The following is a 23122-nucleotide window of genomic DNA, read 5'->3' as shown; positions in this document are numbered from 1 at the left end:
TGTTGGTACTCTTCAGATAACCTCACGGATAAAACAATGTTAACACACAGGTCTGGTGATCGTGCTGGCCATTCGATTACATCTTTTCTGGAGATGAGGTATTAAGGAAGGATGGAAGGAAAACATTCATTGTGGCTCTTGCTCTGTGCACAACAATCCAGGACTTCTTAATCTCTCACCTCTATGGTGTGAATGATTACTTTCAACAAGATGAGGTCGCAAGCCCAGTGAAACAATCGGTGGGCAATACAAAGCCACAACGGATGTTATGCGTCCACCTTCCCGTGGACCTCTTCGCCAGAAAAGGTGACATCGAATGGTCAGCACAATCACCAGACTTGTATTTGTATTTTTGCTTTGTAGTGTTATCTGCAAAAGTCTTGTGTAATGCCCATCAACATCTCACACAACTGAAGATGTGGACACACGAAGAGATTTCGAGAGTTGCGATAGGAATGTTACGTCTCCCTACGACAAGTTTTCCGATCGGCTGGCTAAGTATGCGTCAAAATGGACGGCAAAAAAATGAAATTAATATTACGTTCAGTAAATGCTAAAGTGTATATTTTGAAATAAAAGTATGTAATAGCATGTGCGTAGTATTTTCGCGATTTCACTACCATTTAAAAATCGCCCGATTCACTAGCGGGCCCTGTATATTTAAATTTCATTAATTTACTTTTTTTTTTTTTTTTGTGGGAGTTAAGGTCTGGAAAGTAAAGTCTAGGGCGCTAGAATGTGTTAAATCGGGTGCTGCTGCTACGAAAATGCTCGTAGTTTTACTCTAATCATCAGGAAGAAGCGGTGCTAATAGACAAAGTAAAGAAGCCACACCCTAGTAGAACGCCATAACTCTGCAAAAAATGAGAAACACATACAATACATATTTGTTTTGCATTACATTTCACTCATCAGCATCACCATCAACTGTCTCGGATTTTTTCTTTCTTTCCTTCATTCCTCCTTACATACCAGAAAGAAGAACATATGAAAAGGAATATAATAAAATGGTAACAAAAAAAGGTTCTTTGAGTATTCATGGCTTTGCTGAATCTACACACGACTTGAAGAATATGGTTTCAGTTTATTTTTGGCTGTGAATAATAATGTGTTAACATCTTCTGTGAACCTTTAAAAAAAAAAAAAAAATCCATCTTCAAACACTGACTCTGTTTAGTTGCAGGAGGGAGAGAACGAGATTGTTCGGGTTCAAAGGGTAGGTAGAAAGAGAGAGAGAGAGGTACACAGCGATTGTCGCGGGGCGGGCGAATACGAGAAAGAAGCCAGAGACTACATCACGTTTTCGGGCGGAAAAGCCGTTTTGTTTTTCACTTTATTTTTTTCATTCTTTAACTTTTTTATTTTTATTTTTACACACACACACACACACGGACGCACGTTCCAGGCCTCCCTTGTACATGCTTGCTGAAAAGTACATTATATGGGTTTAATAAATTCCTAAGGAAAAAAAAAACATAAAATACATTCACTGCTGCAGACTATATAGTTTTTTAAAAAAACCTTTTCCTGCCATGGCAAGTTATAAAATTTACTGTTTTTTTTTTCTTGTAGCCTGCTTGTGGAAACTAGGAAGGGGAGAAAGGACCAATTCTAACACCTTTCCGCATGTTTTATTTTTTTATTATTATTTCTTTCTTTTCTTTCGTCGTCGCCTGCCAGGATTATGTTCCTTAGTTTATTTTACATAGGTCGTAACTCCCGTCCGTATTTCTGGAATATTATCACCTTCCTTGATTTAATCTCTTTTCTTTCTCTCTCTCTCTCTCTCTCTCTGTAAGCTGCAAGTTTCAGTGCGGCTACGGGGGCGAAATATGCTGTCAAAGATAATAACACACTATCAACACCACTCACTGGTTTCATCATAAAGAACATACTGTGATCAGTGGCAAATATAGAAGCTTCTATCCAGAGACGTCTTACTGGGTCATTTCGTATTAGTTTTCGCAAAATTTTGTGTACAGCAACACAACGCAAAAAGTTATTGCAACTGCTACGCCGATTATTGCAAACTATACTGCAACTCATACTACTTGTCCTTTCTGACAGCTCGCTGCGCGCAGTAACGTTCAATGCTGTGTTGCCATCTTTTGCGTCGGGTGTTGAAACTCGAAATTATTCACTGCAAGTAAATCTCAGTTTTATAAAATTAAATAACACAAAAGATAACTAAAAAGAATGCTCTCAATAACCAGCAGGTACACTACTCATGTTCACATTCGTCTAAAATAATGTGCAATTGTTTATCTTCAGATTGGCAACGTGGCGGAATGTGTGGAATGTTTACCATTGCAGAGCGAGAGAAATGAGCCACTATAATTGGCTGAACGTGCTGTTGCCGATTAAAAATATTTATTCTTGTTTGCTTGTTATGATCACGTCCAGAAAGGAAAAAAACAGTGGACAGCAACTGTCAGAAAGGACAAATTGCATCAAATGGACTGTAAATCGCAGATTTTGTGCTGCGTTGACGCAAACCGTTACAGTTAAGCTCGCGCGAAGCCGACTCTCGCCCTCAATCAGCCTAAAACTCAATACATGTTTGCAAGCCTGAACCCCGTCTTCAATGGTAATAAAATAGTGTATGTGTGTGTGTGTTTGTTTGTGTTTGTGAACAAGATTTCGCATAAAAGAGAATGACCTAGAACCACCAAATTTTCTGGAGGGATGGATATTCACCAGATCGAATCGGCTACAAAGTATTTTTTATTAAATCTTTGACTCGGGTTGGCGGATTTTCCAGAGAGTGACAATTGTATCCACATTTTTTTAGACTGTTTTCTAAGAACGCCTGACATATATGCAACCCCCTACATTTTGGTGTTGCTGGTTCACATAGCAGCACAAGATAAAAACCCGGGTAATGGAATGGTTGTGGAAAAACTTCTTCTTTTCATTTAATAAATGTTCTGAATTAACGACGAGTCTTTACAGTTAGTTGAGTATAAATGCCGACCATCTAGTGATCGCAAGACAATAAAATTCATTAGATCGAGCTAGCGGAAGTTTCTTTAAAAGGATAGAGAGCTCGAGCTCTCCAGCGAATGCGAGCCTGAGCTAGCGTGAATTTCACTGGAATCAGTGAGCACGAACCCCATTGTTGATTGTGAGCTTGAGCGAAACCAGATTGCAAAATGGGACTGCAAGTCCACAAGCACTTTTCATCAATATCAGCACTCTTTGCTGGCCTACTGGCTAGCGTGTGAGAATTTGATGCATGGGGTCCTTCGTTCGGATTTCCGGGGTAAGATCCTTAAAATTGACCTCGGAGTCTGCCTTAACCCTTATCCGGGCAACAGGGACCTCCCAGGCCCAGTAGCTTATTATTTTTTTTTTTTTATTTCTCAATAACCATAAATATTTCGATGACATAAAATTCTGAATTATTCTATCTTTAGTCGAAGTTAACGTAATGAACATATCGAGTTGGTAAGGCCCCAGTTGCCGTCTACATTACAAAATAGCTTGCCCGGATAAGGGTTAAAGTGTAGTTCCACGTCTTATATGGTCCCGACGCTGAATAGTTATGTTAAACTCTAATTCAAGCGACCAATAAAAAACCCTTCGCCATTTTTTTTGTTTGTTTTTTCTTTCTTCAACTTCAGAACTATGCTATGGGACAGAGTTCATGACGTTTGAAGGCGGCGCTCCGAGTTCCTACTTATATACTGTTAACAAATGAGAGGTCAGCGATGTTGCTACGCCTGCTGTTGTGTTCAACCTTTGTTTTATTTGCCTCGCTCACACGTCAACAATTGTGTCCCAAGCTTTAATATTATTTATTAAATAAGATTTCCTTTTCCACGCTCCATCTTTGATTTTCTACTCTATCCCTCTACTGAATTTATAAGGTAATTTCTTCCCAAACAATGTTCGCAGTGCTCTCTCTTTTCAATAATCTTCTTTCACAAACTACTGCTATTTTCTCACTGATTTTGCGTTCCATCCAGCTTATGTTCTCCATTCTTCTCCACATTCACTTTTCCAACTTCTTGGGTTTCCTACGGCGAATAGGTAGGTGGTTATCACGCTTGCCTCCATTTTGTTCACTTTTGTTTTTTTTTAAATAATGTGAAAAATAAAAGAATAAAACTACAATTTCTGAGCACAATTATTTAGTATTTCAAAAATATTACTCGCTGAAATAATGTATAAAAATGAAATATTTACTTTAACGTCCTATGATTCGTCTTTTAGACTGAGGCGGACAGGTGATTAATGAAGGTGAAATGAGAATTAGTAGAATGTGCATGTAGAAGGAAACTGGAAAACACTTAGAAAATCTACAGTAAAGATTTTGTCCACCACAAACTGACATGATCTCAGATTGAACCAAGAACCTCCAGTACCAAAGGTGATCGTTCTGCTCCTGAGTCAACGTGCCCCCCCCCCCAATTCCTCACTGTTTTACTGTAAGTTACAGGAAATAGTTTTTTTTTTCTTTTTAATCTTCCTCGTGCTAATACAGTTAAGAATTTTCATGTTTAATACAAGCAACACGCGTCCAAATCCCAGTAGGAGTGCATAGGATTTGGGCTAAAAATTAAGTTGTGAATGTATGTCTCATGGTCCCTAGTTAACGCCAGAGATCTATCGAAACTAGTGATAGCCAAAATTTTCCGGAATCCGGATCTCAGAAAAATTCCGGAATTTAGAAAAAACAAAATTAAGAAAAAATCCGGAATTTTTCTGAAATCCGGAATTTTGCGAAATCGGAATTTTTCCCGAATTCCGGAATTTTTCAAACATCGGAATTATTCCGAAACCTGGATTTTTTTTTCGATTTTACTTTCCAGATTCCCATCCTTAATCCAAACGGAAATAAAATGTCCTCGTGATGCGGAGATGTGGTCATAGATTGGATTCCCGAAGGCAACACTCACATAAGGGAGATGAGGACCAATTTTGATTATCCGTTAATAAAATAAAAGCCGTTTGGCCATCCGTAACCTTTCTTTCTTCCCATTGTGTTTTGTAATACTCTTCTACTTTTAAAATGGTTTATTTTTTAAACTTTAATTTACTACAGAAAAATCAAAGAAATAAAAACGGCGTTAATTTTTATTTTTGTTAAGATTTTGAAGAGTCTTCAGAAACGTTCTTTTTTTATCTACGTTAAAAGATGCTACGTAATTCAGTTGCAAGTTTAACTTCTTATCTAATCACCTTATCATTTTTTCTTCTTCTTCAGTAGCATTTCTGAACAAAAAATGTGTCTGTACGCAACTTGCATTACGAGAACACTTACGCTCTGTTTAACAGTATTATCTGTCACCCTAGTTTTTCATCTCTCTTTTTTTCTTCCTTTTTCATGTTGCTCTAAATGTGTTAGAAATACTTGCAATAGTAGTGGATTTTGTGCTATCTTAAAAAGAAACTGAATGTTAACTGCTACAGAAACAAAAACTTACAGTTATTCCAAATTTTCTGTCCTTTATGTCTCTGTCCAAAGGGCTTCGACGTTCAAACTGCACGTAACCCTTACGTAATTCCTTCCCAGTGATTTATACTAGGCTATATACTCGGTGAAAGATGGATTTCAAGATGTGAAACATTCTCAAGTGTTCTCCATACACTCGACTATCCAGCTCGATTCAGGAAGAACTATATATCACAAAAATATATGGTTACAGTAGAACCTCGTTTATCCGGACTAACTGGGACTAAAGACAATCCGAATAATCCAGGTAATATGGCTAATAAGCAAAACAAATCACATCGTTTCTTAACAAAGAATTGGCCCAGTGTTTTCTGTTTGAAAGACGTGTGGCGTTTAGTCACGCAAACGCTTTTCCATTAGTAGTTCAGCTGGAGTGATGTCGGGCAGACGCTCCAAGTACGCCATGATGTTTGTCAGCTGGTGCGCAATATCTGCATATCGATCTGTAGATAGAGCCTGTCTATTCCACCTGTGCCCTCGGAAACTATGCAAACTATACTTTGGCCCAACCCCCGCCGCCCTCTGACGGAGGAAAACCTCCCTTTGCTTAGGGAAAAGAAGCGAATGACCTTAGCTGTGTTGACAATTTGTTATTCAGTCGCTTCATCTTGACGATGAGGATCATACGTTACTTAGAGTGGCTAATAAGATAGAACAATGCGAAGCCTGTGAAATAATTCATTGTGGCAACGTTTCCGCATCTAACAATTGAAATATGTCGCTCGCAGCAACTTATCCCTCCTCTTTCGAGGGGGGTACGGGAAATCATATCTACAGTAGCGCCACAGTTGAGATAGAAAGGCTGTTTTGTGAAATGTCTACAAATCTGATCCGGATAAACGAGACTATACTGTATATTGAAAAATTATGCCTTCACGGTCAAAATTGTTTTTACTAATGCCTATGCTTCAAATCCATTAAAATGTCCACTATCCATAGATGTAATATCTTTTCAACATATTTCCTAAACAAAGAGGTCGACCACTCCTTATTGTAACGGTAGAATTCCGTCATTCACTTGGTAGAACTGCAATTCCCACCAAGATGACACTGGTTTGTTTTTCCTTTTCTGTGCAGATAGTCTCGTAATCTCAGTGAAAAAGAATTAGAAACTGCCATGTGCACTCTATTGAAACTGGGATTCTTATCTAAGAATCTTAGGCTGCTGCTATAATACACAAAGGTCTTTATAAGATTGCTAACAGTGTTGTAACTGACACGACACATACTTCACTAATTGTATAGTCCAGGTAAGGAATAGTTCCGGTTCTTTCCTCGTGCTTAGCGTTGCCAACGAGACAAGACATTTCTCGTCTCATCTCAAAAACAAGACCAGAAGTGCCTTTTTTAAATTTCGAGACGAGACGAGACAAGATTTCTCGTTTCGAAAATCAGATAAGAAATACCTTTTAATTTCTAGACGAAACGAGAAGTGCCTTTTAATTTCGAGACAAGAAACTTTTTGTCTCGTCTCCAAAACAAGACAATAACTACCTTTCTAATTTCGAGACGAGACAAAAAAATCTAGTCTCGTTTCGTAAACAAGACAAGTATTTTTCTATCTTTTTAATTTCGAGACGAGACCAAAAATTTCTCGCCTCGAAAATCAGATAAGAAGTACCTTTTTAATTTCGAGACGAGACAAGAAATTTCTCATCTCGTCTCGAAAACAAGACAAGAAGTATCTATTTTAAATTTGAGACGAGATATTTCTCGAGTTTCGTGAGCAACACCAGTTCACTCAAGTCTTAGATTTCGAACACCGTCTTACTGTTAATTATAATTCATAGTATACAAACTATACAGTATACATTGATCACGTGACTGTACGAACACAATGAAGTGCATTGATCAGCGTTTAAAGATACACAAGTCATTACACAATAGTATACTCCAATAATAAATATGATCTGAATATTGTTATTTCCACTCTTTGTGGACCTCTCGTAACGCGAAAGGATTCTAATAACTTCTGGACGAAAGTAACAAAAATCAAGATATACATGTTGTACATAAATTTACAAAACAGGGTTAAGAGTCTTCATCCCGGCGAAATTAAAATACAGCTAATTTTACAGTAATTATGTGATATCTTCAAATAGATAAAAGATAATCAAAATGTGGAACAAGAGCGCCCTAGACAATATTATTTTACATGAGAAACCGTTATCACGACTCATTTATCTGCTTTCGATTTCGAGCCATTTTGAAAATCGGCATTTATTTTCGCGTTTCTAAACAGCTGAAAACGGAAAGCTACTAGGTGACTTGTGATAACGGTACCTCACGCAAAATAATATTGTCTAGGGCGCTCTTGTTTCATATTTCAATTATCTTTTATCTATTTGAAGATATCACATAATTACTGTAAAATTAGCAGTATTTTAATTTCGCCGGGATGAAGACTCTTAAGGAAATTTCGTGACGAGACGAGAAACATCTTCTCGAGAATCGAGACGATAAAACTTTATTTCTTGTCCCGTCTCACTGGCAACATTATTTTTGTCGGAATCGGAGTCTATTAAATAAACTGCTAATGTTTTATTCATACTATAAAATTACAGAGTAATAGTGCTTTATAATAATAATAATATAATAATGGCCGATAATATCTCCCTTAAGAGACATAATTTTCCATCTGAAAATTATCTTCCAAGTGGGGAGTATGACATTGCTAAGTAGTTAGTGTGGGAAAAAAGTGACATGATATTCGCACACTAAGATAACGGAGCGTTATTGTTCAGCTTATCAGTGAGACATTACAATATGTCGTTAATCCTAATGTAATGTTGGGAGTGCATACATAAGAAGGAAATGTCAAGCAAATCTACAACCGTGTGCAAAGAGATAAATTAATGTAGTATACACACCTCTGCACACGCACAATGAAACACATGTCTTGTATATTACATGGATATACTGTGCAAATCTGGTCAAATTTAAATAGCATGAATACAAAGGTATATTGTATATTTTCAATTATTGTTATGAGTATTTATTAGACCAATTTTCAGCGTCCACTTGGGAGTCTACAGTTAGTGTACGCGCCTTTAGCGTGAAATACCCGGGTTCGATTCCCGGCAGTTCATGTGTTCGGATCCCAAGTTACGCTGTAGGTCCACGTCTCATATAGTCTCGTTGCTGGAAAGAATGCAAAATCAAATCAATTCAATTCAATGTATTTTGATAGGGTGCGACAATACTCAAACAATTTAGTTAAAAAAGGAAACAAGAAATAGATTTCGAAATTTTGCCCAGAAACAAACTGAATAAATAATTACAGAGTAATCTGTTTATTTTTTAAAAAATATATATTGTTTCTTTCATTGTTGAGAGAATTAAATTCTACTCTTCAGATATACGTTCCCACTAATGAAACTCCCAACAATGAAACAAGGTGTTAAAAAAAAAAAAAAAACTACACGGATTATTCTCTGATTAATTCGATTTATGTTGGGGGCGAAGTTTCGAAATCGATCTCTTGTTTTCCATTGCATTTTTACCGAATATTGGCACTTACAGTCAGTATCAAAATACATTGGAAAGATAGGAGAAACGTGCTGCCATCTATTGGTGCAGTGTTGCTTTAAACTCAACTCAATGCGTATTTTATTTATTTTAGTTCGTGCCATCCAAATGGATGGATGTATTACGCCTCGGATAAAAATTAATCAATGACAAATATCAACGCCTTTTTCAGCACCAACGGTATATTCGATGGGACTTTTGGAATCCGATCAACAACTCTGGATTTTATATGATCGCTCTCCCTGCTGGTCTAGTCGACAGGTCTTTTGTGCACAAGACCTTTGGTTTGAGTCCCAGTGCCGGGTTCCATTTTAAACTGTAGGTGCATGTTTCATATACCTTGGTGCTGAAAGGGGACGCTAAATTCGAACTAATCAATCGGAAAGTTTCCGTGGTAATATCCGCACTAGGTTTCGAACCCTGGATCACGTACACAGGAGGAACGTATGCTAACCCACTTGGTTCGAAATGTTACGGATAAAAATGTGAGTAGTCTTTTGGATGCCGCAGATGTCGAACCAGTCAATATCCTGGATCCGATTACAGGGATTAGTGGTTAGATTTCTGGGCTTTCGGTATCTATTGCCATGTTAGCCCGTCTCACATATGAGGGATGACGTCCGTCGGCGGTCACACTAGCGGGGCAATTGGAGAGGAAGAAAGCAGTGGGAAAGGAAGGAAGCGGCCTGGGAGCTTTAGGTTAGGTACCATCCCGGCATCTGCCCGGTGTGAATGAGAAAATTCCAGGAAAAAAACCTCAATCAGGATGGTTGGCATGAAAAAGGTATTATGTCTTTTTGACCGAGTGTCCCCACCGAGAATCGAACACCCTGGATCCGAGCAAGCGTGAGCTTATGGTAGTGAAGTTTGTGATGACGTGAAGAAGTGAGTACGAGTCTTTTACAATAGTGAACGCCCTCCCCCTCCCTATTAAGCCATTTCCGTCATAAGTTAAGAGTTTAAAAGGTACGTCGCACACCAATCAATCAATCAATCAATTCGTGCCCGAATGTGGAAATTGTAAATAAATAAATCCAAGTTGGTTGAGCACTGCCTTTTATCGGACGTCGAGCGCTGAAATTTAGTCTCACGTTTATTGCCTGTATAAGTGAATTCAGAATATAAACCATTCGTTTTATGACCGTACTTTTCTTTTTTTTATTCCCTCTACCTGTAGCAGTTGAGCGTTTCACTTCATGGTCACTTGATTGATGGATGGGGCTGTACTCAACGCAATGTTTTTGTATTGAAGCCCATCGACCTCTAGTAAAAAGCAAAATGAATATGGCCGGGGCAAGATTAGCTACCACTGCAAAAACAGTCAAGGTCGTATATATTTCTTCTTCTTTACGTCTTGCTGTTCATCTCTAGCTTTCTTGTTGTAAGTTAACAAGCAATGTTGCCAACTACTATCAGAGATATAACGATCACACAAGTATTTATTGGGCACTGAAGCCAAATTATCGATTTTTACGGACCAGCATGAAGTGGATTCTCACAATAATTGACAGCTTTCATGAAAATTAAGTCAGATTGAGAAAAAATTATCAATATATATATATATATACACACAGTGGCGGATCCAGGATATGACCAAGGGAGGGGCTAAACCATAGTTTGCCGTTTTATCCAGTGTAAAACAGGATTGAAGCCCATTTTATCCAGTGTAAACCTGAGCGTCAAGGGGGGGGGCTATAGCCCCTATAGCCCCCCCTTGGATCCGCCACTGTATATATATATAGTGCTCCCCCCCTGGACGTTCAGGTATAGACTGGATAAAATGAGCTTCAATCCTGCTTTACACTGGATAAAACGGCAAAATATGGTGTATCCCCTCCCTTGATCATATCCTGGATCCGCCCCTCTGTATACGGGTATTATCAGCATATATGGCCTTAGGTCCGTCACGAATAAGGGAGAACGTTCCTCGGCGAGCATACACAGGAAGGGGAGGAAGCAAGCGGTCTAGGGGCTAGTATATAAGGTACCAAAAACAACAAAATCCGAGGAGAACCATCAATATGACGTAGTCCACCACAAGCCAAGATAGAAGCACGAAATATTTGCACTAGCAGTAGTGAACATTTTTCATTGAACCACTGCACTCCAGACTGTACTTAAGACTCTTACAAATGTGGATATGGGACACTTGAAATATATATAGGGTCCTTACTCCTTATAACGTTTGCAAAACTTCGTTACTGTTTCGTAACTAATCAAATTGATGAAGTATATGACACTATCGAAGCTCAAACATTCACACTACGAAGAGCGACGAAAAACGACTGAAAAAGTTCTAAACGGTGGATATGGAGAAGAGAAAAATAGCAGCAAGGAACGAAAATTTACTGAGGAAATTAGAAAATAAGCAACGATAATCAAGTTATTGAAAAAAAAAAACGTAATTGTTACCATTACATGGAAAGAAATTGTCTTCTTAGAGACTTAAGAGGACTCAACCCGGCGAAATTAAAATACCGCTAATTTTACAGTAATTATGTGATATATTCCAGTAGATAAAAGATAATTAAAATGTGAAACAAGAGCGCCCTAGACAATATTATTTTGCGTGAGGTACCCTTATCACAAGTCACCTAGTTGCTTTCTATTTTCAGCCGTTTAGAAACGCGAAAATAAATGCCGATTTTCATAATGGCTCGAAATCGAAAGCAGATAAGTGAATCGTGATAACAGTATCTAATGTAAAATGATATTGCCTAGGGCGCTCTTGTTCCACATTTCAATTATCTTTTATCTATTGGGAGATATCACTTAATTACTGTAAAATTAGCGGTATATTAATTTCGCCGGGATGAAGCCTCTTAACAGCAGGTATGGTAAATAATAAGAGGTCATGACGGCAGGAAAATCGGAAGTGTGAGAAAGCTTCAAAACTCTCATCAAGACCATGTTCTCAAGTGATTCTGGAACTAATAATAATAATTCGTTTCACATTGAGAAACTAGAGAGACCTCCTAACTATGCACATTCAATACTAAAACAAGAAGTAATTGTAACTTTTGCTTCCAATACAGAAATAAAGTCAGAGATGGTGAACCTGATTTCTGGGCGTTGAATCCATATCAAAAACAGTTTTTCGCTCTCTCTTACAATTACTCCTATTATTATAGGAGTCCATACTGAAACCAGAAATTTTATTCTTGTATGGAACCGGAAGTAGCACGAGCTTAGTGAAATCTATTCAAATTGCAATCCTGAATCTATATACAAAAGAAAACGTTAGTCACTTAATAATTTTTTTCTCCATGGAAATCAATATTGAAACCGGAAGTGGTAGTAGGCTCCCACCTCCATTTCCGGTTGCAGAAAGGAGCAAAGTACGAGAGATGAAACTTAAGTCTTGCAGTAGTGAATCTTTATTAAAATCTGCTTCTCGCTATCTATTATCATTCTATTACTTAACTATGGCGATCAGTGATGAAACCAGTCACGATTATGCCTGCTACGCTAACGGAGACGAGAGCCTCTTCTTGGCTAAGCGGTTAGCGTACACGTCTTTGGCGTGGGAGACCCTGGTACGATTCCCGACGGGAGCTCATGTGGTTCGGATTCCACATTAATCAGTAGGTCCACGTCTCATATAGCCTCGCTGCTGAAAGGGACTTTAAACTCAAAAAATCAACTCAACTCAACTAACGGAGACGAATGATTAAGGCCAATGAATGATGATGGAAAAATTGGTAGAATGAGAAAGTGAGAGGAAACGGGAGTACTCCGAGAAAACCAAGGACACAATGACGTCCACCACAAACTTTCTTGACCGGGGATCGAACCAGGGACACCGACCTACCAGAGGTAAGCGTTCTACCACAGAGCCACCGTACCACCCTCAATAGAGGAACGAAGGCAGAGACGAAACTTATCGCTGGGACGCTAAATTAATATATTTCGCTGCCTTTACTGTTTTAGCTTTAGATTTATCAATATTGAAAACGGAAGTAGTTGCAAAGGTGTGACAAACATCTTGGCATTTGAAGGCGGCGCTCCAAGTTCCCTTTAAATGCTGCTAGCAAATGAGAGGCCAGCGGTATTGCCACGTTTATTTTGTACTCAGCCACGTCTATCCCCTGTCACCTGATCGCTCTTCAGCCATAGCCACACCCCTTTACAACTTGGCAACGTCGCGCGAGAGCTTGCGTTTTATTCGTTCAGCTGAAATGCCAAGATGTTTGTCACAGGCTTTTTAGTTCTGTTTTGGTTCTACGGTAATCAACGTTGAAACCAGAAATTGTTAATTTCTACCACTTCCAGTTTGAATAGACTGTTTGTTAATGAAGCAGATGGAACCTATTCTTGGGAAGCTTAATCGATTTCGAAAAACGATTCACACTATTTCTTACCGGTTTTGTTCTGATACCTGTCAACAAACAGATGGACGAATGGATATACCCGTGTTATAAGGCTTGTCATAATCATGCATAATATACAGTATGGAAATTGAATAACGATAATTTCCCCCAAATCAATATAAAAGTCACTAATTGTGTTGGCAACTCTGATTGTAGAACGCAAAGGCAAAACTGGCCACTTGTGAAAAGCAATAAAACGTAAACAAAAGTGATAATTTTTCTATGCAGGCCTCCTTCAGAATAATAAGTTTTCTAGTTTCTTACCCAACCAGTAGGCTTTTTCGGGGGTTTTATTTATGGATCTTGCCAGTAGTCCTTGTACGCCATGTAATTTATTACAGGCTGTTCTTCTTCCTACAGACGACTTTATACTCTAATCTTTAGTTCCCGCTTTCTCTTCGACTACGTTTTTTCTTTTCTCTCTCTCTCTCTCTCTCTCTCTTTCTTTGTTGCTTTCCCTGCTTCGACTGTTTATTCATTGCAAGTAGGGTTTGTGAATCCTTGAATAAGATTTAGCGTACAAGTAATATCATAGAGTTCTTGAAGATCTTAACCCTGAACCCTTTCCTTCGTTGTTTGTGCGTACACAATCCTAAGGAAATTATAAAGAAGAAGAAAAAAAAACTTTCCAGAAGTTACTATCTACAAAGGGTGCTTTCCTTATCTGGATCTGTGCCAAATATTACATACATTAGAGCTCTATGGAGATTTCTTTGCTGCCTGTGGCCGTTTGCTTGATATATTTATAACTTCCTATTTACTTGGTGAAAAAAAGCAATAATCTCTCTAGAAATCTAGTATACATATAGGCTGTATACTTTACTAAGTTGTTCATTTAATTTTACAGCATACTTTTCTTAAATATCTATATGTACAAAGTGTCTCAGAAGTCCCCAGACACAGGGTATCTCTTGTTACTATCACAGTTACAACAAAATGTAATAGGAAAAACCGTCTCCAAATATATTTTCAATCTAAAGTGAGGGATTTTTTTTTTTAAATCGGAAAAGTCGTTTGGGCTATACACACTATATACGCCCAATGTTAAATGAAAATGCAACGTTGCCATTTACCTGAACCCACAACATAAGTGAATCAAGTTGCTGTCTTTTACACTAAGGTGTCGATGGCCAGCCCCATTTCAAACATGTCCCCATTCACCATACTCTTGAGCAATCAGCACAACGGACGATTTTTAGTGTTTTAACCACAATTCAACGAGGGAAGAAAAAAAAAGAACCTCAAAAAACGGGTGATACCCGGCAAAAATAGTCTGGTCACCTACCACTTGTCATGTCTTTAATTTAGCACTATATAAGGAACCATATAGATACAGATTCACGGAATGCCTTAGTCCGTCGAACCAGGAATGAATAATTTGATCAGATTTACAAGGTAATCTAAAAAGTACTTGCCGTTTTTGACTCCCATTAGCCATGCTCTCGCAGAGAGGAAATGAAATGACACAAGTGCCTGCCAAGCGATCGGGAGTTAATTTGACCATCGACTTTCAGTAATACAGGCACGTTGCGTACACATAGCAGTCATAGCTCGTGTAGTGTCAAAGAGAAATGGAGGTATCGAAGCAACTTGTCCGCGTGTGTTTCTTGTATGACTTTAAAATAGGTCTGCCGGATTAAGTCGCCGCACATGCCAGGCATTAGTTCCAGAAATTTTGTTCGGGAGATATGAGATTTTCGGATGAACTTCGCAGTGAATGACCACATGTGTTGGATCCCAAGGCCTTGAAAGCAGCCATCGAGGAGAACAGTGGTACCCCATGTGATGAACTTGCAGAAAGGTTCCATGTTTTCGCTGAAAAAGTCAAGACTGTACCTGCATGGGATAGGGAAGTTACATAAATTAAGCAAATCGGTATCCTACACATTATCGGCAGTCAACAAGGAAGAACCGTGACATCCTGTTTGCCTCTGCTCACTCGGCACCTGAACACACCCACCCATCTTCGATCGCCTCGTGACTAAGAGTCGGTTGGTTTCCTATGACACTTCCAAGCGTATTAGAGATTGGCTGTAGTCACATGATCATGTTCCTCTAACCTCAAGATACCCACGAAAAGTTATCCTCTCTGTATGGTGGAATTGTCGGCAAGTGGTACGAACATTACGAGAGCTCATTCTACCTTGTCAGCATTTGCAAAGGGTGTACCGTGCAGTGCGGCAGAAGAAGCTGACATTGGTGAATCACAAGGACGTGCTGTTCCTGCGTGGCAATGCCAAGCCACATGCGGCAAAGAGGACCCCGGAGACCCTTCAGCAACTTGACTGGGAGACACTGTACCATACACCATATTCACCGGACCCTGCACCAACACATTACCACCTGTTTCTTTCCCTCGACAACCACCGTTGGGAGATCTTTCGCAAATAAAGGAGATCTGCGTAACCCACACACACTCCTTTGCATCCACGACTGCCGAGTTTTATCATCAGGGTATTGTGTATCTGCAGCGACGCAGGATAAAGGTGTTGGATGCTAAAAGAGATTACTTTGAAACCTAACGGTACGCACAGTCCACTGTATTGCTCTAGAACAGCAAGAACTTTTTTGGTGACCTTGTAAATAAGAATTATCCCAGAGATTTGTTTCCCTTTTTTTCGGTTATACAGGACACTTCCAAGGTTCGTTTTTCAAGTTATTAAGCAATACTTCGATATTACATGCTCTACATATGCGGTATGTTTTTCAACATTATGACCAACCACGAACCAGTGCAGGTGTCCTACAAGCACCACGTGCTGTGCTTCAATTGGACTTTCTACTGATAGCGTGCAAGCCTTTTTATTTATATATATATTTACCTAAGGCGCATATTCCTTTTTGTTCGTTGTAACATTTTTCACCTGGATGGTGTCTGCTTACATAGTATATAAAACCCTCAGCGCATACACCATCTTTAAAACCTTCCGTGACAATTCTAGAAGCTAACAAGCTTTTTCCGGTGTTTGTTGAACTTCTTAAAAGCAATTTTTTCACCTTAACTTCCCTTTGTTTGTACTAAACTTAGACAATATTTATCATAAGACCTGACAAAAGCTATCTTAATCGTTTTAATGTAATACTTTCCCAAACACACAGTTAATCTATTAAACAATAAGAAAAACTCGTTGAATATAGATTAATATTTTGATAATTAATTCAAGATTGTGTTGCCTTTATCACAATATACGTATATTTATTTAGTCCCTGTTAGTTTTGCTTAGTAATTCAAAATAAAAACAAAACACAATCTCTGAGTAAAGCACACTGTTTTAATTGAAATATTGATTTGTAACATTTAATAAAATAATAGAAATATTACACTTAAGCATCCTCAGTGACTGTGGCGCCAATTTACCTGTGCAGTTTTTTTTCTGCTGCACGTATTTCCTATGGTAAGTATTGTTCCTTCGCGTTCAAGAGTGGGAATGATAGGCTACATCACTAGCGAATCATATTTTTGAACTGCGGAAGGATACGAATCATGTTGTTTATCTCTGTTCAGAAGTAAGGATGAACAGACAATAGTTATTATATATGACCGTTTCTACTCTTCTTGGTGATCGATGCTGAAACCGGAAATCCTAGATCTGTACCACTTCCGGTCTGAATAGAGAAGTTAAGGGAGGAGATGCAACCTATTCTCAGAAGAGGGCATGGTGGCTCAGTGGTAGATCGCTTATCTCTGGTGCGTAGGGTCCCTGGTTCGATCCCCGATCGAGTAAGTTTGTGGTGGACCAAAAACTGTGTCCGTGGGTTTTCTCGGGGGTACTTCCGTTTCCTCCCACTTTCTCATTCTACTAATTGTTCCATCATCATTCAGTTGCTTTAATCATCGTCTCTATTAGCCTAAAGGGCATAATCGTGGGACGTTAAACTGAAAGATTTCATTTCATTTCAGAACATTGAATCGCATCTCGCCCTCTCTCCGTTTCTACTCTGATACTTATCGACAAACAAGACAAGACAAACGGACAGCCATAACCATCTTATAATAAAAGCCTCCCCATACTTACGTATAGCATAGTTTGGAAGCCTAATAATTTACGTAAGGAATGTTTATTTCTTTTAAATTTAATATAAACATATTATTAACAAAAATAGCAATGTCTAATAATAATAATTATTATTAATGAAACAAATTACATTTTGTATTTGTTTTCTTCTGTTTTATATTTTCTTTAAGATAACTCCACAGATCTTTTTCACTTGAGTATTGATGTCCAGTTTTAAAAACAATTTGAACTACTTATTGAGACACAAGACGATGTTTCGCCTCATGTGCAATGGAAATGAAATGGAGAGCTAAGGCCCAAGTGGGAAGAGAAAAGAAAGGAAAGGTGTTTGGTCTTGTTAGCATCCCAATCAGAGAAGCAAAGCAAAAACCGTTCAACAGAAATGGCCGCGTTAACTGCATCGCAGTATTTCCAACTTCGTTCTGAGTGTTTACCCCATAGAGATATTAATGCTTGTAAACAGGGAAAGTGAGTCTGGGATCATACTAATGTTTAAGCTTTATGAACGTTTGTATATCTGTATCACGACAAAGTCCTCCATACTGTCATGCTCCAAGGTCTTCCTTGTGAACGAGACGCAGGTTAATTTGCAATGAAAACTCTTGTGTGGTTGAGATTAATAAATTATGTTGTAGATCCACATTTCCAATGACAATGTTAGAGATTAATAAATTATGTTGTAGATCCACATTTCCAATGACAATGTTAGGGATGGACAACAATGATTTCGGAGGATGGCCCGGGGAAAGTCTCTACATGGAGATTTGAAATTGGTCTATGTTTAGCAGAAGGGGTCCAGCTCATTTCTCTAAAAAATGTTACAATTTTGGTAATTTCTGTTCACATTTGGTTAGTTTAGGGTAGGTTAGGTTATTTTAGGCTAGCTTAGGTTAGTTTAGTTTAGGTTAGGTTAGGTTAGATTGTGTTAAATTAGTGTAGGGATCCCGCATAATTTTCCCAAAAATGATACAATTTCGCTTATTTGTATAATATTCGGTAAGTTTAGATTAGTTCAGGTTAGCTTAGTTTAGTTTATCTTAGGTTAGGTTAGATTTGGTTACGTTATGTTACGTCTAAGTACTTGCATCATTCATTTCTCCTGTAAATTTTGTGTTTTTTACGTGCTTCTGGACCCCTTGTACTAAACATACTCCTTGAAATTTCCTCAGGCGTAAGCTCCGTCTGTGCTCAACGTGTTATGCCAGTATGTTTGCAGTACTACTTTAGCCCTTGTATTTTGTTTGTTTGATTTGAGTTTCGCGTCCCTTTCAACAGCGATGTTATATGAGACGCGGACCTACTGCTTAACGTGGGATCCGAACCATATGAGCTCTCGTAGGGAATCGAACCCGGATTTCCCACAGCAAGGGCGCGTATGCTAAGCGTTTAGCTACAAGGGAGCTCTCATCCCCGTATGAAACTGAAAGTTCTCCGGGAAGAAACCTTCAGAAACCACTACTGACGGTGGATGCATTCGGGCCTTTCCATTGGTTGAGATGGAACTAGCCAAATTCAAAGTTCTGTGGTAATAAAACTTCAATTTAAAAAAATCTACTTTAATATCGAAATGTAGATTCATTTCTAAATATTATGACATTATTGGAGATGTTATGGCTGACTCTCCCTGTAATCAAGGATATCCATCCTTTTTTCTTTCTTTTTAATAAGACATAAGCACAACGGAAGATAAAACAGTCTAAATAGCCGGAAATCGTTCTGAATCATGCACCTTCCATCTTTGAGAAGAGAACGTGTTCTCTGGCGCATATGCTCAAATCTGACATATACAATTCTTTCTTTAGAATATTCTTAGTTTAGAAAATGGCATGAGTTCGGACACATAATTCAGAATGTATTAAAATTTAATATCAACCCAAATCAGTTAATATCAATCAAGTAAAGTAGGTGTTTGCTATTCTGTATAATCTCTATGGAAGATTAAATACCAAGGGGCTCATTTACAGACAGGTATGAGAATCTGAGCGTTCTTGTGTAAGCGAATTGTCCTGAATTTAATCCTCGGTAGGCACACATACAATTATCGGTGTTGGCTCAGTAGCGTGAGAAGTTAAATATACAAGTTGTCAACTTCGGTCCGGAAAGTTAAAAATTATGCCGTTTCACGGAACTTCAATCATAGAAGTAAAGCTTCTACAAGACTTTCTTACAAGTTGCAATATTACACAACAGAAGCACTACAATAATGATTCTACACAATTATTTCAAGCAATGATAGTTTCAGGCGATGGCCCGTGATGAAAATTCCCACCCGGTACTACTAAACCCCCCACCGAGCCATATCTCTGATTATGCTCAACATGGGTTACCAGTATTATCGCAGTACTACCACATATCCAGGTGTATTGGAAGCGCTCAATCCAGGGGCGTCATTTAGGGGGGGCAGGGAGGGGCAATTGCCCCCCCGAGTTTGAGATTTCTATAGATTTTATCAATAAAATAGTAGTAAATCAATGAAATACGCGAAATTTTACTTATATCAAGGGGTTTTGCCCCCCCCAAGCAAAATCTGAAATGACGCTCCTGGCTCAATCCCCCTCTGAAATCTGAAATAATCATTCATTACAGGATTATTAGGGTGGTCAAACGTCTCGTTTTTAACGAGATTGTCTTTTTTCTAAGGTTTTTTTTCGTAGTTACATTATATATAGGCATATACTAGTATTTGGTTGTACGGATTTTAACAGTGGTTTGAAGGAAAAACCAACCCTTCTTCAAGAAATTTTAATCTTAAAATAAATATGAATTCAAGGAACAACAGATTCTTGTATATGTTAAGTGTTAAAACATAATTTAGAAATTAAAATCGGAATAATGTTAAATAAATAAATACTAGTTACTTTTGAAAGCTACAGACTTCTTCATTGACATAAATAACAATATAGTAATGACTATACCGTTAGACTATCAAATTATGCCAGTCTGCCAAGTATCTTTTTATGTATTTATTTTAATTTTCTAAATCGAGTCACCCTAAGTATTCATATTTTTGTGAATCCAACTCTTCGTACTGACTTATTTGTAAGCTGAATTTAATTAGACTAGCAGAATCAGAGCTTGCTGAAAGCACTCAAAACGCAAATTCAAACTAATTTAGTCTATGGGTTAAATTTAATACAATATTTGGTATGAAGATCTCGTATTTGGCAACAGTGCTAACCTCGTGAATACCTGCCAGTTTTGTTCGGAGATATTCACAGATAAGCCTAACGATTGCTGTCAAGTGTCAGGTGCCTCGAAAAATGAGAATAACAAAACAAGGGAAAGTCGACCTTAGCGGAGGCTAAGGGGCGCGAGTGATCGGATCTGGCGGGCAAACGGGCAACACAAGTGTTTCTACCGAGAAAACGTGTTTGTTATTTCGTTTCGTTTCTTCCTGTCCTTTTTTTCTTTTTAAAAAATAAAAAAATGAAAAAAGACACGAAGGTTTGCTTTCTCTTATGTGTTGTCCTGTCCCTGCCCAGAGGCCTTTGTTGGTTCGTCTTCTCGGTATATACGAACAGACATTTGTCTCCTTTCAAAAAAGCACGTAAAAACAATCGACAGCAGAAAACTATAGTAGAAGTCGCGTGCAGTGGTGGCAAATCTAGTTTTTGGGTTGTTGTTGAATAGGCAACTATAATACCATTTTGATATCTTCCTGGTGTCTTTAAAAAATATAAAAAATGAACAATGTTATATAAAAATACCAAAAGGGGCCGCATATTCACACCCAAATAAAAATTTACATGATAAATATTACCGTGCACTGAATTGACGAATCCGCTCAAATATCAAATAAACATTATATATGTTTGTTGTTTTTCCCGTCCCTTTGCAGCACCGAGACTGTAAGAGTCGCGGATTGGAAATGTAAGGTGAAAACTGTACCTTTGTAATAGGCCTATGTTCAAATTTTAACGCTATCGCACCGGGAATCAAACCCAAGATCAGCGGGAGGATTAAAGCATTGTATTTTAAATATTAAATATTACATAACGTAGCCCTTTCATACATTTTCTTTATGTTCTGCTTCGATTTGTGATGTATCATTTTGCACATATCCAAAGTGCACCACATAAGGATTTCACGCACTGGAATACATTTATTTGTAACACTTTGTGGTATGAAAGGCGGTAGTTTGAATTTTGATTTGTGGTTACAAGACTTACAAAACAAATGAATTGCACACATACATACATACAAATATTCACATAAGTAAAGAATTTTAGATGCACTAATAAATTAAATGAAGCATTTTTAAACTTACTGTCTTACAAAACGTTTTGATGCAGAATTTACTAATTCAACGCATACTAATGTGTCACTATGGCTGAAGAATACTTCGCATGTAGCGAAGAGTGCTAAAATTGTCAAGGAATTATCTTCTGATAGAACGAAAAGGTTTAGTCTTTCAGATCGCCGCTCTATTGTAATGTAGGACTAAAAATCATCTGTACTGTACTTCTGAAACTGCTAGAAAGCTTCAATTATTACTCTTTGCTTTATCTGCTGTGATATGCTTATGCTTTAAGAAATTTGTTTATATAATAACAATATTTAATTAAAAAATAGTTTCTAGTTATGATTCAGCTGTATAGGAACTTAAAAGTAAGTTGTTCTCTAGTTACGATTTAGCTATAAAACATACGTAAAGGAATTTGTTTGTATATCTGCTTCACAAAACACGTGCAAAACTCAAATTAAACCGCGATGTTGAGGGGAGTGGCCAACAATCAGTTCTGGCTGGCATAATAATATTCAGTTTCAACGCCCTCTGGTTGCGATATCTTGTCATCACGATTGCTATACACAACAATGCTTCATTGTTTGTTCGTCACACTAGGCGTGTTGCGGAAAATCTGTCAAATTAACCGCACGCGCAAGAGTTTCACAATATAATTTTTTAAATAGATGGCTATCCGTAAAAGCCAATAAACCTGGCGACAATTTTATACTTCTTACTGGTACAGAAGAATGATGAATGGTGTTTTAAGATTTTTGTTTATTTGCTTCTTATATCCTAGCTGATCACGTACACATGTAAGGTTCTTAATTTGTAGGTTTGATATTCATATTCAAGCTGATCATACTCTTCTGTGGGAAAGGGAGTTCCAAGTATGGTTAAGTAAACTATGATATACCACTTACCCATCAATCGTTTCACTTCCCATTGTGTAAGATAAAGATTTAAGTTCCCTACACACACTGAACACAAGAAACCGAACACAAGGTACCACAATACACTCCATCTAAGCATCGGCATCATTCCTCACGCAGCCACAGGATTGAGAGTGGTATGTTTTTCGGCTGTTTTGACATACAGACAAAACACACGCTCACCACGACAAACATAAATATGTAGATATAATATACACGTAACTTGGCGATCAAAATAACACACCACTACGCCATGTTTCTGTGTTAAATAACATTAAAAACACATGCACTCGCGTTTACGAAAAGTACACCCGCACCCTATATTTCAACAATCGCGACTGGCTCGTAACTGCGAGCAACATACAACAGCCAAGCAGACGACTTGGATGCTTTGGTTAGGGGGAAACCATGGCGGGCCGGGGGATAATAATGACTAACACGAAAGTAGCCGAGGGAGTACGAAGTTTAACGATGTTGTTTCCCACTACGTTGATCAGAGTTGCTTCCGTAGTTCGTGTTTTGTTGATACTTCGAGACGAAGCTTTCAAAAGAATCTTGACTCAAGTTGATCCGCGTAGCGCGCGGACTTTTAC

At 38.1% G+C, this 23122-nt stretch overlaps 1 protein-coding gene across 1 annotated transcript in view; it reads right to left on the bottom strand.

Annotated features, from left to right (window-relative positions):
• dnt (tyrosine-protein kinase Dnt) overlaps window positions 1-22909 on the bottom strand; it is a 314732-nt gene extending 291823 nt beyond the window's left edge. Inside the window, exon 1 of the mRNA XM_081755891.1 lies at window positions 22521-22909. Within this exon, the coding sequence (XP_081612017.1) occupies window positions 22521-22638 (118 nt within the window). The 5' untranslated portion in view covers window positions 22639-22909. The remainder of the gene's footprint in view (window positions 1-22520) is intronic.
• Window positions 22910-23122: the final 213 nt, after the last annotated feature.

This window comes from Thermobia domestica, chromosome 4 (assembly GCF_964235325.1).
Source record: "Thermobia domestica chromosome 4, izTheDome1.hap1.1, whole genome shotgun sequence".
NCBI lineage: Eukaryota > Metazoa > Arthropoda > Insecta > Zygentoma > Lepismatidae > Thermobia > Thermobia domestica.
This window is presented reverse-complemented; position numbering and strand designations above follow the sequence as displayed.